We start from the raw sequence: 17,976 nt of genomic DNA on the forward strand, positions 1-17,976 counted from the left end.
TTACAAAGTATTTCAAAGCTGTTCATTGTTAAAAACAAAAATTACTCGAAACGGTCATTTCTGTTAAATTGTATTAAATGCTCAAATTTACTAGTCCGGAGGAAATTGTAGAGGCAGGTTGGAATTGGGACATATAGCCAAGAATATTAGACTGGAGGGCTTGTAGCTCAAGTGGGACATGAAGCGGACTGATGGAGAAGTTTGTGGCCTGATGAATTAAGTGGCAGTTGGCTGTGCACTGGTTGCAGACCCAAGAGAGATGGTTGTTATGCTTAGGGTGCAGGTATTAATGAATGCAGACTGCTCAGGATGTTGAGATTAGTGAGCTCAGGGTTAACTTATGGAAAAAGGAGTGGAAGAGAAGAACACTGAAATGGAAAGCCACAAGCTATGACTCAGTGGCTATCATGCTCACCTCTGAGTCAGAGAATGGTGGTTCAATTCCTGCACTGGAAGTGGAGCACAAACTCTAGGCTGGTGCTTCACTGTGATACTGGGGGGGAGGGGGGAGGGAGGAGGGAGGGAGGGGGTGCTTCATGTCAGAGCAGCTGATATTTGTTCAGCCTCTATCAGCTTCTGGGAACTGCCAGGGAGTTCTCCCCAGAATTCTCGATCTTGGCTAAAAGCCATCCCTCGAGCAACATCACCAAAACCAATGAGCCGGGTGTTTATCCCCCCCACCATCTGAGTGACGTCGTCTGCTCCAGTCCCAGCGTTCCAACCGGGATGGCTTCAGAAGTATGCGTCAGAGTAATAAAGCATGGAATCAGGCCCTTCACCCCATCAAATCCATGCCAACCATCAAGCATTGATACTTCATTAATCCCATTTTATTCTCCCTCTACCCCACTCACCTACACACTAGGGGCAATTTACAGCAGTCAATTAACCTACCAACCCGCAGGTCTTTGGGATGTGGGAGGAAACTGGAGCACCCAGAGGAAACATGTGTGGGCACATAGAGAACGTGCAAACTCTTCACAGACAGCCCAAGGTCAGGATTGAGCCTGGGTCACTGGTGCCTGGAGGCAGCGGCTCTATCAGCTGTGCTGTTGTGTTCTCCTTTGTTGCCACATCTTTTGGGGACATCCTGATGCTGTAGAACTCGTCCTTTTTCCCCTGGAGCCCGATGTTTCAGCTCTAGCAGTGGAAGTGTGGGGACCCTGGTGCCTCACATCACAGCAGAGGCGAGGTGGCTGGAGTTATGGCAAAGACGGTCTTTTGGGGAACTTAGGGGGAGGTAAAAAGCAGCAAGACTTGTTACTCACAGCCCCCAGGATGTCCCAAATAACTCTGCAGCCAGTGATGTGCTTTAAAGTCCAGTCGTTTGTGTGATGTAGGAAACATAGCAAGATCCCAGGCTAATATACTGATGAGAATTAAACATCAGCCCCGGAGGGGAGGAAGAACTGGCTTGGTCCTCTGTGGTGTCAAGCTACTGAGTCCTTTACACCAAGTAAAGAGTGGATGGCTGATGATTGCTCGTGTAACTTCCTGATGCAACAATTAACCAGATCAAGGGAGAAAGGTTATGATTTACGTGGTTTGGACTGCAGGGATTTTAACACCGCCTTTCATCATTACCTGAATTCCTTCCAACCCTCGATTCCCTGGTACTCCTGGAATTACTGGAAATCCAGATCCTTCTGCATCATCCTGCAGAGAGAAGTATAACCCATCATAATCTTCTGCAACAGCAGGCGAACAACAATCACACTGTACACACACTGTACACACACACACCACTCAGTATCAACACATACATGGCACACACACACACACGGTACACACACGGTACACACACACACACACACACACACACACACACACACACACACACACACAACAGTACACACACCACTCAGTACCAACACACTGTACACACACACCTCTCAGTACCAATACACACACACTGTACACACATACACACTCAGTACCAACACAGACACTGTACACACACACACACACACACACACACACACACACACACACACACACACACACACACACACACACACACACACACAAATCAGTACACACACCACTCATTACTAACCTCACACTGAACTCACTGACTGACCAAGCTGTTGTCCGTTAGCTAAGATGTGAAATCAAACCCCAGTTACCACTAGGTGGGTGTCAGAGATCCCAGCATATTCAAACAGTTCTCCCACCTGGCCACTCTTCACCACTCAACCAACATCACCTAACACGTTACCTGGTGTTTATCACCTTGCTGCTTGTGCAACTGCTCTTTGTATAAAATAGTTGCCGTGTTTCCCACTTTACAGCAGTGACTCATTTTGAAGAGTGTTTCAGGCAATCCTGAGCTATCAGGTGCCATGGAATCACTCACTTCCTTTCCCTCTTCTTCAAGCTGGCTTAAAATAACTCATGTTTACAAACTAGACAAGAGCAAGTGACTTCCGGTTATCTGACCAACAATGCGGGGGACACTAATCCACCTTGCCTCATTTGCCAAGAGCACATTGCTTTTATTGCCCATTCCTCCCTCAGTTAGGTTCCTCCCTCTGCACTCTCTCCCCTCCCACCAAATCTTCTGTGTGGCTTATGGTTTTTTCAGAGAAAGTCACCACAGTTTCCTTCTGTCATGGAACCACAATTAGGTAGCCTGTTATTATGTCCTGATGTTGGTTGTCACTATGCAACCTCTAGGCCAACCCATACACCCACACAGTAACATCTGAGGGAGCAGAAACCCAGAGGAAATAGCATCACTCCCACGTGTGTGTGTGTGTGTGTGTGTGTGTGTGTGTGTGTGATGTACATTCTGTGCACATTCAGCCTGCTTTTAGCACTGATTGTGTGCCTTCTGACCAGCATTGTCCCACTTGGCTGATTATACTTGCGCCTGTATTATTGGTAATTGGTTTACTATCATCATGTGTATTGAGGGACAGTGAAAAACTGTGGTTTGTGTGCCATACAGGCAGATAATACCATATGCATGTGGGTCGAAGTGGTAAAACGAAAGCAGAATGCAGAATATGGTGCAGCATCTACAGAGAAGTTGCAGCAGGTACATCAGTGATGGGATGCATCATTCGCTAGAAGGTGCTTGGAAATGTCCCACTGTCCCGTCACTGTGGCTGCGGCATTATGCTGGAACTAGCAGCAGTCTGGGAGCAACTTCGGTGCACGGACTGCTACATTTCAAGGTGGAGGAAGCCCACCGCCACCTTTAAGCAGAAACCAAGGGCAGAGTCTTGCCTGTGAAGCCCTCAACTTAAGAAATGATATTTAAAAAGTCAAGCTTTTTTCATCAAATCTCAATGGTCAGAGAATCTCACACCACAGAAACAGGCCCTTTGGCCCACTGAGTCCGTGCTGCCCATCAAACACCTATCTACACTAATCCCATTTTATTCTCCTGACATTCCCCTCAACTCCCCCTCACTCACCTACACACTTGTGGCAATTTACAGTGGCCAATTAACAAATTAACCTACCAACCCGTACGTCTTTGGGTTGGGGGAGCACCTGGAGGAAACCCATGGGCTCATAGGGAAAACGTGCAAACTCCACACAGACAGCGCTGGAGGTTGGGATTGAACCCAGGTCTCTGGAGCTACGAGGCAGCGGCTCTACCTGCTGCACCACTGTGGCACCCTTAGAATTGTCTTGGATATATCACTGAGTTGTACTGGTTTGCCACCCAGAGCACCTGGTGGTCAGAACCCGGGTTACTTAGGCATCCAAGAACTTACAAATCCAGCGGAGAAGCCGGAAGCGGGTGGTCCGGGAGGTCCTGGAGGTCCTCGAGGTCCCATTGGTCCAGGCAAGCCGGCTAAACCAGGCTGACCTGGAGGCCCAACACTGCCAGGTGAACCCTGCAATGGAAGGAAAGAAAGTAGAGGGTGAAGTAATGAGTGGACATCACCAACACAACCTGTTTCGGTTCTGGAGTTTCAATTCTGGTGCCGTTTCAAATTTCTCCTTAAAGGCCACAGTTCGGTGGGCGGAATCACTCCTTTCATCTTGACGGGACTGTAGGTTCAGACCTGAGTGACTGGCCCTGCGGTGCTATGCTGAGGGAGTGCAGCACTGTCAGCAGCACTGCTCTGAGCCTGGGCCCCAGCTGCCTTCTTGGCCGGAGACGTGAAACCCTGTGGCATTACTTCAAGGGGGAGTGAAACTGACTGGCATATCAGCTTATCACAGGGTTTTCGTAGAAAAGGCATGCAGCTCGGAACAAAGCATTCAGCATCATCTGTCGACAGACCCCACACACACCCGGGGAGCACACCGTGCACCTTTTAACATCGCCTAGCGGGGAAGAACTTAACAACCCACCACCCGTTAAAAAACACAAGGAAACTGCTTCATTTACAGAGGGGTCAGCCAAATGCAAGGCTAAAATAAACGCATTTTGAATACAGGTGCACGGGTAACAGGAATGTTCACCGTTCCTAGGCAAAGTTCACCTTTCGTCCTCTGAGTTTTCACACCTCTCCGTTTTGCCCAAGTTTCCGTGTCTCCCTCGCTGCTGTCCTCTTGTAACCACTTGCACCTCATCTGAAAGCACCATTTGTTTCCGCTTTTCCCTTCCTTCTGCCTTCCAGCCTCATTACGTTTCTCATTCGATCTCCCCCTTGCCCTCCCCCTGCCTTTCCCATTGCACTTCCTAGCGACCACCACCCTCCACCTCCCCTCCTTTTCTCTGGCTGTGTGTGTTTAAACGGACATCTAAAACATCCTCCAGTTCTGATCGAAGGTCATTGACCTTAAGCATTAACAGCGTGGTCTGTCTCCATAGGCCCATTATGTCAACGCCGACCATCATGCCAAATCCCGTTTGCCTGCCTTAATTCCACATCTGTCTGCTCAGTCAAGTACCTGTCAAGACTCACTTAAATTACAGTTCACTGGTTGGGCTCCAGCCCTGGTAGGGCAGCCATTGTCAAGGTGATGGAGAGGCTGCAGAGATAATTTATTAGAGTGGTAGCAGGGAGTTACTGTGGAGTGACTGGAAGAGCTGGGCTCATTCTCCCCACTGCAAAGGTTAATAGGAATTATGAGGAGCTTTTGAGTGTCAGGAAACACCAGCACAGATTTAAAGTAATGACACAGGAAACAGAGGGGCGACAGGGAGAGTTTTGTATTACGCAGCGAGTTGTCACGACCAGCAACATGGGATCTGATAGGGTGGGGGATGAAGATTTAGTGGTGATGTTCAACAGGGAATTGGAGAGCTAGTTGAAGGGGAGAAATGAAAGAATGAGGGAGTGGGAATCATTGGAGACTGTGTTCAAAGAACCATTATGGGAAAATGGGCTTATAGACCTCCTTCTGTTCTCCTCGTCATGGACATACCAAGAGGACACAGACCTTAAAATAATTGGAAGAATGAGACTCAAACTTAATTAAAACCCACGTTTGTTTGAATTTACCCCCTTCATTTGTAACAATTAAGTGCAAAATGGCACTTGATGTGTTGCCAAACCAATTTCCCTGCAACTAGGCAAAGACTGAATGTCATGATGATTGAAGGAACAGCCTTATATGATTTGCCCCCTGATTTCTTACCGAGTCAAGGGGCAGGCGGGAGGTGGAGAAGAAATGGCCTCGAAGGCAGTGCCTCTTCCTGATCCTGATCCTCAGGTTTCTACAGCTGGAGGGTGGTGATGATTCAACCTGGTTCAACCCACTGAACTCAGCTCAAACTGGTCAGCGAGATGTGGTTCCTATTTTGTCTGAAGCTGCAGCATATCCCGCTTCAACCACCCTCTCCCAGCAAAGGCAGCAGCTCCCAGTTTACGTGGAGAAAAAAAATAAACTGCTGGAGGAACTCAGCGGGTCGAGCAGCATCTGTGGAGGGAAAGGAACTGTCGACGTTTTGGGTGGTGACTCTGTATCAGGACCGAAGAGCGAAGAGGAAAGATAGCCAGTGTAAAGAAGAGAGGGGGAGGGCTGAGACAGGGGCTGGTAAGTGATGGGTGGACTGAGGAGGGGTGAGGGAGGATAGGCAGGAGCCAGGAAGGGGCATGTGGCTGCAAGTAGTGAGTCTTAAAAAGTGTGTGGTCGAAGAGCAGGAGGAACCACGGGGGGGGGGGGGGGGTGGGGGTGGGGGTTGGGGGGGGGGGCAGTATGAGAAGGAATCACACAATTGTCTTTTTGCTCCAGATTCTAGCATCTGCTGCTGTTGCTTGTGTTCCCAGTTTACATGTGAAGGACGAAAATACTTTATGAATGGAATTTAACATTCACTATCTGAGCTTCAGGGTTTGCTGAGAAGACAACCAGTATAATGAGGCTGAGGTTAGCGGGCATGCAACAGCACAGCACAGCACAGCACAGCACAGAAGCTCCCTTTCTACAATACCTCCAAGGCTCCACATGGGGATGGATGGGTGTGGGAGACACAAGGCTTCAAAAACTATGGAGAACAGGACAGAAAAAGCTCTGAGCGAAAGAGAAATAAGTACAGAAAGGTCAAATGCAAGACGTTAACAGGTGCAGATTGTTCAGTAGGTTGGAGCCACACTCACAATGAGGCACTAGTTCCCAGGAAAGCTCAGCACAAGATTTATCCTTCCCTCATTACACTCTGCTATCTTTTTGACTAATTTAATGTTGTCCTGTTACCCCTCTTTCACATGGAATCCCTTCAAGTTTGCACCAATCACTGACAGCACTCCCACCACAGAGCCAAGAGGTGGTGAGTTCAAATCCCACCTCAGAGACCCAAGGACACCTTCCAAGATGACGCTCCCCTGCGGTGTTGAAGGAGTGCTACACTGCCACGGGTGCTGCCTTTCAGATGAGATGTTAAAACTGTCTGAGGAAAGTAAAATGATCCGACTGAACTCTTTGAAGATGAGCAGAGCAATTGTCTCCGCTCTTCTTGTCAACATTTGTCTTTCGATGTACCTGACTAAAACATGGTACTTGTTTGTGGGAGCTTGCTGTGCGCACATTGGCTGCAGTGTTGCCTATGTTGCATGATTACATTTCAGGAAGTAAACTATTGGTTGAGAAGTGCTTTGGGATCTTCTTAGTATGGAAGAAAGCGCAATGAAAATACAAGTGGAAGGACTGAACAGACTGGGGCACTTTCCTCTAGTACCTTCACAGATGATAACCCTATTTGTCCACCTTGGGTGAAATATGTGCCCCCCTCCTCACCACCTTTATCGCCTGATGATGATCTCAGGCTGCTCGTTTTAAGGAGTCCCAGCAATTCTCCAGGATTGACAGCAGCCCCGGCGTAAGGGAAGTGTGTGCCGAGTATCTTTTTATCTTTCCTGTAAACTTTCTAACTAAATTACCTCGATATTATTTGAGCCTCACAAAGCCCCATGTCGGGAATTGCTATAGAAGGTAGAAGGCTTAGAGGTGACCTAAAAGAGGACATTAAAATGATCAAAAGTGTTCTTGCAATGCTAGAATACAACAAAAATATCCTATAAAAAGGGTGTACTTAAAGGGGGTGCAGCAAAGACTCACCAGACCGGGTCTCATCTCTCTGGAGTTCAGAAGAAGGAGCGGTGACCTCACTGAAAGGTACAAATCTCTTAGGGTATTTCAAAGGTTAGGTATAGGGAGGCCGCTTCCCCTGGCTGAGGAGCCTGGAACCAGTAGTCACAGCCTCAGGTTAAGAGGCAGGCTCTTTAGGATAGAAATGAGGAGAAATGCCCTCACTCAAGGCTGGTGAAGCTTTGGAATGCTGTACCCCAGAGGGCTGTAGAGGCTCAGAGACTGACTGCATTCAGGACAGAGCTTGTTAGGTTTTTGGATATTGTAAGAGTCAAGACTGCATTCAGGACAGAGCTTGTTAGGTTTTTGGATATTGTAAGAGTCAAGGAACACATGGATGGGGCAGGGAAATGGTGCTGCAGTAGATCAGTTCATTGAACCGCAGAGCAAGCTCGAAGGCTGAATCGTCTACTCCTCCTCCTATTTCTTGTTACGTTGTTTCATGGGGAAGACTAAAACCGAGGCCATAAAAGTAAGATAACTCCAGTTAGGAATTCATGGGAAACTTCTTTACCCGGGGAACAGGTGGAACATGGAGATGCAATAAATATTACCCATGTGTATATGGAGAAGCCAGATATGCGCACATCAGCCAGGGTGTGTGTTGGTTTGTGTGGAATAGTTGGGACAGTGTCCAGTTTCTGTACTGCATATTCCATGAAAATCTTTATCTTAGTGAGAGAACAGATAACAGGCTGACTTATCTGTTGACAGGCACTTTGTTTGAAGTTTTATCAAGTGAGGACTGTATTGAATTTAAGCAAGGCTGACAAAGGACTGAAACACACAGCCTCAAACTGTGAACATTGTTACAGTGCTGGCACAGCAGTTAAATTACCAGACTACTAATCCAGAGACCTAGACCCACAACCCAAGCATCTGGGTTCGAATCCCACCACGGCAGCTGAGGAATTTAAATTCAGTTAATAATCTAAAATAAAACAATACTGTAGAGAAACACCCCACTTCCCTTCAGGCAACAAATCCTCAACCAGTCTGGCCAACACGTGACTCTGAAATGGCCGAGCAAGTCACTCAGCTCCAGGGCAATTGGGGATGGGCAATAAATGCTGGTTGCCCCGATGACGCCCAGATCCTGAAACATCAATGAGGGAAAAAGCACTGGGGAAATACAGGCCTTACCTTAGCACCTTGAGCTCCTGGAAGACCCAAATCACCAGGCTCACCCTGGAAGTACAAGGCACATTTTGTCATCAGAAACAGCAACAGAAACCAAAGACAATTTCAGCCGCTTCATTCCCTAAGTGGCTTACCGGCAGTCCCTTCTCGCCTGGTAGACCAGGCTCACCGTGCCTTCCTGGTAGACCAGGGGGCCCCTGAAAGAGTTAAGGGAGATGTAGAGGTTACTGTGGAAACCTGTCAAAATATATCAGTGCCTCAGGGGCCCTAGAAGGTGGTTGGTACTTCCACTGGTGCACTAGTCAGCTGGTACTTGATAGTGGCTTGGAAACCCTGTAGCCTGCGAGAACTAAGACGATGAATAATATTGGACAGTCAATGACGTCCTAGACTTTGTGTGGTGGAGAGGATTAGGGTGCATCCGGGCAAGAGGTCAGTGATGGTCAGGGGGTAAGGGCAAGGATTGACTGGGAAGGGACGGGAGAGGGTGCAGCACTCATGTAAAGGTTTGTTTTTATCCAATATAAACTTCATTCATAATAAAAGACAAACTATATACAATAATAAAACAGTGCAAGCCTTTACATTCTTGTACAGATCAATCATTAGCGTTACCTTTTTATATAAAAAAACACAGCACTGATGCCACCCGTGCGGCTCCCTGGGGTGCTACCCCAATCCCATATTTACAATATTTAAGGGGCTTTCTCGCCTGACTCTGCCCCTCCTCTCCAGTGGCAGAGGAACCCTAAACTGTAGTCGTTCCCCACCGAGCCCTTGCGTTGGCTGCACCCAGCTTCAGTGCGTCCCTCAGCACGTATTCCTGCAGCCTGGAATGTGCCAGTCGGCAGCATTCCCCTACGGACATCTCGCAGTGCTGGAAGACCAACAAGTTTCGGGCAGACCAAAGGGCATCTTTCACCGAGTTGATGACCTTCCAGCAGCAGTTGATGTCTGTCTCTGTGGGTGTCCCCGGGAACAGCCCGTAAATCAGAGAATCCTCTGTTACGCAGCTGCTGGGGATGAACCGTGACAAGGACACTTGCATCTTCTGCCACACCCTCCTCACAAACCCACAGCCCGCAAAGAGGTGGGCGACCATCTCGTCCCCAGTGCAGTCCTCCCAGGGACAGCGCGCGCTGGGAGTGATGTTCCGACTGTGCAGGAAGGAGCTGACTGGGAGGGCCCCTCTTACTGCCAGCCAAGTGAGGTCTTGGTGCTTGTTGGTGAGTTCTGGCGATGAGGCATTCTGCCAGATGGTCTGGACAGTCTGGTCAGGGAACCACCCCATGTAGAGGTGGGAGGTGTGCTCAGAAGCCTGGGTATATCCCCAAGGTGAGATCTTGTGCTGAGGTGTGGCCTGTCCAGGGAGGCCCCCTTTAAGTCACAGTGTATCAGTTTCCAGAAGCAGTGTGAAAGCCGACTGCTGACTGGGTGGTGCACAGACAGTGTGGACATCGGACATTTCTGGCCACCACCTGTCCAAATGGGCTTTTCTGACAAGACGGAGGAATCTGGAACAAAAACTGCAGACTCCACAATCTGGGTGGCACGAGCCCCACTTTCAGCCTCATTGTGGTCTCCGTGGAAACTGGATCAGCCAGTGTACCCAATAATGGTGGTTCACCACCCAACGTCTGAGCAAGGTTCCGCTTGTTTAAGCAAGCTGGGTAGAGGCAGGGGTGTTGGAGGGAACAGGCTACAGACATGCAGCGGTGAGGATGTACAAGGTGTTTTATATCAGAGTGGAAGGGGCATCTCTGCCATGGGAGAAGGAAACATCAGCAGATGGGGCCTGGACATGGACACCGTAGTTTTAATCTTGGTCCCTGCTACTCTGAGCTGAGAAAGTACAAAGCTGTTATTTCCCTGCTGCGCCCAACTTCTGGTCTCCATAAACTCATTCAAACCTCTGCTACTAACCTTCACCCAGCACTCTGCTCACTGGCTCCCCATCCAGCTACACCTCCACGTTAACCTTCCCATCGCTGTGTTCATCGCCTCCCTTGCCCCTCCCGCTTTCAGTTCTGAAACTCTCTGTGTCCCTTTTCTGCCCTCCTGCTTCCCACAATCACCCCCAACCCCCCCCCCCCCCCACCTCCATTCCCTTCACCAGCCTACTGGCAATTGTGCCTTCGATTAACTGGGCCTTAATCTCTGGAATGAGAATCGGAATCTAGTAGAGCCGCTGCCTCACAGCACCAGAAGCCCAGGTTCAATCATGACCTCTGCCGCTACCTGCATGGAGTTTGCACGCTCCCCCTGTGACCGCGTGGGTTTCCCCTCGTGTCTCCCAAAGACGTGAGGGTTGGTAGGTTAATTGGCCACTGTAAATTGCCCCTGGTGGGTAGGTGAAGGGTAGAATCTGGAGGGAGTTGATGAGAATGTGGGGAGAATTTTTAAAAATGGGATTAATGCAGGATTAGTGTAAATGGGTTAATGGTCAGCATGGACTTGATGGGCTGAAAGGCCTGTTTCCATGCTGTATCTCTCTATCCCTCTATAACAACACCTCCGCCTCTCCTTTTTTGAAAGATGCTTCTTAAACCAACCTCCCCAACCAAGCCACCCATTTCATATCTCTTCTGATGGCAAATATTATTTGATAATACTCCTTAGAACATTCTAATACACTGGAGGTGCTAAATTAATGAAGGTTACTTTTCTTGTACTGGAGTTTTTGGTCATTTTAAAGGAATTTTGATACAAAGTGAAACTCTTATTTCAGAATGGTGCCTTTTGGGTTCAGTGCACTCACTTACCATTGGCCCGGGATTCCCAGGAGGTCCTGGAATTCCGGGTATGCCAGGTGCTCCAGGCAGCCCCGTGTTATTCCCACCAAAGACACCAGGCCGACCTGGGAGCCCAGGAACACCAGGTGGTCCGCGAGGTCCTGGAGGGCCCTGAAAGAGAGAAAGAGAATTAATCCTCCCGCTATCCCCTTCAGCCACTCGGTTAACCAATGGGTGGGGAAGGGGGTTGCTGGGAAAAGGCCAGGCCAGGCGAGACCCCTGAGAGAGACAAGTAACTACACAGGAAGCATTGTATCCTTGAACAACGAGTTAGTCCATAATCTGAAACCCACTCACTGATGTCTGCCAAACATATTGTAACCAAACCTACTATTCCTATCCTACTTGTGGGAGCTTGCTATCCACAAACTGATGACTGTGGTTCCAACATTACAACAGTGTTCAGACTTTGAATGTAATTCACCAGCTGAGTGTATTCTGGGGATTGCCAACGATTTAAAGAACAGAAGCCAAGTGCAATTGTCTTGTATCTTTCTCCTTGTCAAAGCCGAAATTCTGCACTCCGATAAAACTTCGTTTCTGTTGGTTCAACTGTCACTTTCAGGGTCTCTGGAAGATCACCAGATATGGCAACAAGGAAACACCTCTGCCACTCAAGGTCCTGTTCATACAAGTAGAAACTCTGTAGTCCAGCACCCTTGGGACCTGACTGGCGCCAGACTACTGAAAACCCAGACCACAGAAGTTGCTCCCGATCATCTTCTCTGAGCAGAACTGTCCTTTTTAAGTTCAGACACTCGCTGGGTCACGTAAGGATTTCGAGAACTCTCCGTAACCTGAATCAGATATGCTGTCGGCTGAGGTTGCAAAAGTTTCACTGGTAGGTTAATTAGCTGCAGATTAGTACAGATCTTAGTTAATTTTAAACCATAGTTAGAATAGGTTAGCCAGTACAGCTCTGTACTACAGATGGAAAACATGCCGGACCATGGGAGTTGCTGGACCACAGAATGCACTAAAGAGTTTCAACCTGTAGTTCCCAGTCAGTCCCTTTGATCGGTATCTTGGAATGTCACCACTTAAGGCCCATACAGCAAGATTGCAAAATGCCATTTCATTTTCCCCGGAATGCACAATCCTCTTCAGTGATGTTGCCCCTACCCGAAAGGTTTCCAGGTCACCTTCAAATCCCGATCCTTCCATGTCGATAAATGTCTAGGAAACAAGAACAGGCTGTGAGAGGAAGCACTTGATGAAAGGTTAGACCTGATACATTAACTCTGTTTCCCTCTGCACAGAGGACCTGCTGAGTATTTCTAGCATTCATGGGTTTCTTTCTTCTATGAGACCTACTCTGACCCAAGTCTGATGTTAATCACTGTGCTCAGAGGCACAGAGCAAGAGGGGGCTGGGTGGGGCTGGGCAAGGCTGAGAAGAGTATGTAGCTAAAGCAGTAGAAAAGCTACAAAGGAGATCCGATGGGGCAGCCACCTGTGAAGAAACACTGGAATCACTTCTGCTGCACTCTTTGTTTTCTTCAGGATACATGCATGTGCTTTAGTAGTCAATCTGAGGGAGAGATCAGAAGGCATAGAGACATACAGCATAGAAACAGGCCCTTCAGCCCACTGGGTCCATGCCAACCATCAAGCACCCGTTCACACTAATCATACCTTTATATTCTCCCCACATTCTCATCAACTCACCCCCTCCCACCCCCAGCTTCCACCACTCACCTACACACTAGGGGGATTTACAGCAGCCAATTAACCTACCAACCCGCACGTCTTTGGGATGTGGGGGGACACTGACACACAAGGAGGTAAAGTTCAGTGGGCCGACAGGGTGTCCATCATTTATTCTCCTCGGAGTAGAGTGGATCTGAAAGTCACTCGAGGACCACTAACTTGAGCAATACCCGGGATATGCCTCACAAATGCCTCCACTTGAAGCGGCTGGCATTTCCCCTGGAAACAGCAAGCCCACTATTCTCACGGTAACACTTCCTGACAGACATTTGCTGGCACAGTGGTCCACGGCTGCCGTCCTTGTGGAGTCCAGCTTCCTGCAAGAACTCAGCATGGGGGCAATCTGTCCTCTGCACCTTTTTTTCTCTTCTTGTCTGGGATCTTGGCATTGCTGGCACCCCTCATTGAGCCAGGGTTGATTCCCCTAGCTTGATATTGAAGAATGAGGGAAATGCCAGGGCACAAGGTTACAGATTGTGCTGATGTACGTTCTGCTGCTGCTGGTGGCCCACAGTGCCTCATGTATGCCCAGTTTTGAACTGTCAGATCTGCTCTGAGTCTAACACACAATGCAATGGAGGGTTACTTTGTTACATGAATAGAGACATCAGTGGAGAGGAATAGCTGTGAGCGACCTTGGTACATCTGAAGCAATTTGCACTGTGAATTAATTATTTACTTAAGTGTCATCATGTGTTTTATGTTCTATTTCTCTACAAATATATTGAAATTTTTAAAAATATTTGGTTCGATTTGTAACAATTTTTGAATACCCTGTGTCAGAGGTATTCAGTAATGTAACATTCTTCGACAACTTTAACAGTTTGCCAGGGAGGATGGCTTAGCCTGTTGCCAGAGGCCTGTTTCTGTGCTGTATCTCTCTATGACAGAGCAGGGATCTGCAACAACTGTCCCTCAACCAATATCCTTTAAGATATATTCTTTAGTCATTGTCACATTATGTGTTTGTGGGAGAATGCTGTGCACAAATCAGCCACTGCATTTCTCCCATTACAACAGTGGCCACACGTTAACTGCACTTCAATGACTGCAAGAGCATTTTGGGACATCCTGAGCTTGTGAAAAACGTTGTGTAAATTTGAGATCCTTTTTATGGATTTGGTTATCAACCTTCCTTTCACCGCAACTTGTGGGTTGGAAAATCCACTTACGAGTTTGTCTGTCCTGGCAGAGGGGCCCGGAGGTCCAGGTGGTCCAGGAGGTCCTCTTGGTCCTTCGATTCCAATCCCTGGGTCACCCTGTGAAGGACATGAAGACAGGCACTTACTCTGACATGCTCCTGTCCACCGCAGTCTATTTATTAATTCACTAGTTGACCCAATCATTTATTACACCCCAATTGCCCTTGAGCTTGGTAAGTGGGTCCAGAATCCTGTGTAAGCCAATCTATTAGTCAAGGGCATTCATGAATCAGATGGGACTAAGACATTCTGCATGATCACATCTCTGCCATGGGTGCTTTTACGTGGGATTTGAACTCATGCCTCTAGGTCATTAGTCCTGGCCTCTTGATTAGCACTCCAGTAACACAGCTAACTTGAGGTGCAGGTTTATCAGGGAACCTGACCTTGCCAGTGAGCACTGGGACCGTGCTTCACTTCAGATTGATGCAAGAGTGAATCAAAAAACCACTGGTGCTGGAAATCTGAGATAAAAACAGAAAATGCCGTGGAGAGAAAATCAGAGTTAATGTTTCGGGTCAAAGATCCTTTGGTGAAACATTAGCTCTATTTTGCTCTCCACAGATGCTGCCTGAACTGCTGAGCATTTCCAGAGTTCTGTTTTCATTTCAGATAACGCATGTTTATGATGTTTTGGTAATTTGGCTGCTCCTGTTGGTCAGTGGGCTTTAGCTATGCGGGATGTGATTGCACAACGGCTTTACTAGACTGTTAATTAAGAGGCCAGGACTAATGATCTGGAGACACAAATTCAAATCCCACCACAGCAGCGAGAGAATTAAAATTAAATTAGTCAAAAAAGAACACCAGAGGCAGAGATGTGATCATGTTCCATCTGATCCACAAGCACCCTTCACTAATGGCTTGGCTTATTTACAATTTTGAACACCACCACAATGTCTGAAGTAGCCAAGGAAATTTCTTGCCAATGAGGAGAAATCGGGTACACTCCTTGTTCAGAACTGAATTTTCCCTGCTGATGGAAATAGAGACGAGAGGCCATTCAGCACTTTCCTACCATTCCAGTCAATCAAGGCTAACCTCTTCCTTTGTTAGCAAAAAAAACAAACTGCTGGAGGAACTCAGCAGGTCAGGCAGCATCTGTGGAGGGAAATTGACAAGATCTTCATCTTTCTGGACTCCAGACGAAGGGTCTCAATCCGAAACATCGACTGTCCATTTCCCTCCACAGACACTGTCTGGCTTGCTGAGTTCCTCCAGCAGCTTACTTTTTACTTCAGATTCCAGCATCTGCAGTCTCTTGTGCCTCCTCTTCCTTCGTTATATGTCCTGGTTCCCTAATCTTGCTGTCTACAAGAATCTCTGAATCTCAGTTTTCAAATCTTCCATTGCTCACCCTCCTCCTCTCACCTCACCTTTCCTGGCCCAGAATCAACAGCTCCTTTGAAGATTCGGAATTCCAGGCCCCTCTGTTTCCCGATGATGCCTCTGAGTAGTCTAGCTGCAACTTTAAGGATTTTACTTCATGTACTGGACTCTCCCACTGGGGAACTGGTTCCCCATTATCTACCACATCAAACCCTTTCAATCATCGTGTACACTGTGTCCCTGATCAACCTATATTCCAGGTGATTTTGAGTTAAAATATCATCCACTTTAGTACGTAGCTCTTCCAGATTTTGACAACTCTTCCTTCTTACAAAGTAGTGCACGACAGCAAAGAAATCCAGAAAAAAAAGGAATCAGAGGCAAAAGCTAATCTTATTGCACCCTCACCTTATCTCCTTTAGGTCCTTGGTCACCGGGAGTTCCTGGGAAACCTTGAGGACCGATCTCACCCTAAACAAAGGAAAGCAAAGCAGAATGGAATTACATTAAACCTCCATTTGCACGTATTCACATGAAAATCCGGACATGTGTGAGGTGTTGCTTTTTGGAAGGTCAAATGCAAGAGAAAGCTTACATTAAATGGCAGGACCCTTAGGGGCACTGATGTACTGAGGAACCATGGGGTACAAATCCATAGCTTCCTAAAAGTGGCAACACAAGCGCATAGGGTGGTAAAGAAGGCATACAGCATACTTGTCTTCATTGGTCAGGGCATTATAAAAGTTAAGATGTCATATGGCATCCGTATAAAACTTTGGTCAGACCATATTTGGAGGATTGTGTGCAGTTTCGGTCGCCACATTACAGGAAGGATGTGGAGGCTTTGGAGAGAATGCAGAAGAGGTTCACCAGGATGTTGCATGGATTAGAGAGCACTAGCTATAAGGAGAGGATGGACAAACTTAAGATTGCTTTCTCTGGAGCATCGGAGGCTGAGGGGTGACCAGATAGAAGTATAGAAAATTATCAGAGGCATAGATAGGGTAGATAGAGTCTTTTTCCCTGCGTGGAAATGTCAAATACTAGAAGGCATTGCTTCAAGGTGAGAGCGGGAAAGTTTAAATGAGATTTGTGCAACAATTTTTTTATACAGGGGGTGGTAGGTGCCTGGAACGCACTGCCAGGGGAGGTGGTAGAAGTAACAACGATAGCAACAGTTAGGAGGCATTTAGACAGGTACACGAACAGGCAGGGAAGGAGGATGTGCAGAACCACGTGCAGACAGATGGGATTCGTCTCATCTGGAACCGTGGTTGGCATGGACGTAGTGGGCCAAAGGACCTGTTTCTGTGTTGTACTATCTTATGTTTCTATGTAACCAAAGCTGAGGAGTTTGAAGAGATAAATGTACTTAAAAATTAATTTGTTATAATTCTCACTGATTTTCCAGTGCTGTACAAGAAGTCACAGCGTCATTCAGCAGGGGAAATGACCTTTCAGCCCATCGAGTCCAGGCTGACCATCAACCACCCACTTACACTAAACTAATTTTATTCCCCCCACATTCCCAACAACTCCACCTCCCCTCCCTCAATTCTACCCCTCACCCGCACACTAGAGGAAATTTACAGTGGCCAATTAACCCACCAACCCGCACATCTTCAGGATATGGGAGGAAACCAGAGCATCTGGAGGAAACCAGCGCGGTCACAGGGAGAATGTGCAAACTCCACACAGACAGCATTGGGAGTCAGGATTGAACCAGGGTCTCTGGAGCTGTGAGTCAGTGGTTTTACCAGCTGCGCCACTGTGCTGCCCAATATAGGAAGCTCAGAGGGCCGTTCAACCCATCTTGGCTATTGTGAGTTTGGTTAATTAATGTAGGTAGGAGGGATTAGCTATGTCAGCACAACATTGTGTTCTGTGCTGTACTGTTCTATGTTCTATGTTTCACACACACACACAAACACACACACACACACACACACACACCCACACACACACACACACACACACACACACACAAACACACACAGAGTTGCACATGTCTGTCTAAAAAAAACAAGTGACTCACTGGTTTTCCATCTTCACCAGGATCACCCTGTAACAAAAACACATGCAACAAATTAGTGTCCCAGTACGTTATAAGTCCACAGGATATCTAGGACAGTTCACAATGCCGGGCTGACGCAGGAAGTGTGTGGCCCCGTCCGCAGACACTCAAGTCTCGAGCACTCGAGCCCTGGCACGTGAGGAGGCCACTCAGCCCCTCTCACCCATGCAGGGCAATGGAAGGACAGGTCTCTTGAACAAAACCCCCTTTCCCCACAGAGCAAGCCTGGCAAG

General features: G+C 47.7%; 1 protein-coding gene across 13 annotated transcripts in view; it reads right to left on the bottom strand.

Moving 5' to 3' along the window:
• The window catches only part of LOC127568548 (collagen alpha-1(XVIII) chain-like), a 308,942-nt gene that overhangs the window by 44,172 nt on the left and 246,794 nt on the right, over window positions 1–17,976 (bottom strand). For all 13 annotated transcript variants that reach the window (XM_052012503.1, XM_052012510.1, XM_052012540.1 and 10 more), the window contains 9 exons: window positions 17,705–17,731; window positions 16,078–16,140; window positions 14,311–14,397; window positions 12,552–12,605; window positions 11,400–11,540; window positions 8,772–8,834; window positions 8,641–8,685; window positions 3,729–3,851; window positions 1,585–1,656 (listed from right to left, as the gene is read on the bottom strand). In XM_052012503.1, the coding sequence (XP_051868463.1) occupies window positions 1,585–1,656; window positions 3,729–3,851; window positions 8,641–8,685; window positions 8,772–8,834; window positions 11,400–11,540; window positions 12,552–12,605; window positions 14,311–14,397; window positions 16,078–16,140; window positions 17,705–17,731 (675 nt within the window). The remainder of the gene's footprint in view (window positions 1–1,584; window positions 1,657–3,728; window positions 3,852–8,640; window positions 8,686–8,771; window positions 8,835–11,399; window positions 11,541–12,551; window positions 12,606–14,310; window positions 14,398–16,077; window positions 16,141–17,704; window positions 17,732–17,976) is intronic.

This window comes from Pristis pectinata, chromosome 1 (assembly GCF_009764475.1).
Source record: "Pristis pectinata isolate sPriPec2 chromosome 1, sPriPec2.1.pri, whole genome shotgun sequence".
Classification (NCBI taxonomy): domain Eukaryota; kingdom Metazoa; phylum Chordata; class Chondrichthyes; order Rhinopristiformes; family Pristidae; genus Pristis; species Pristis pectinata.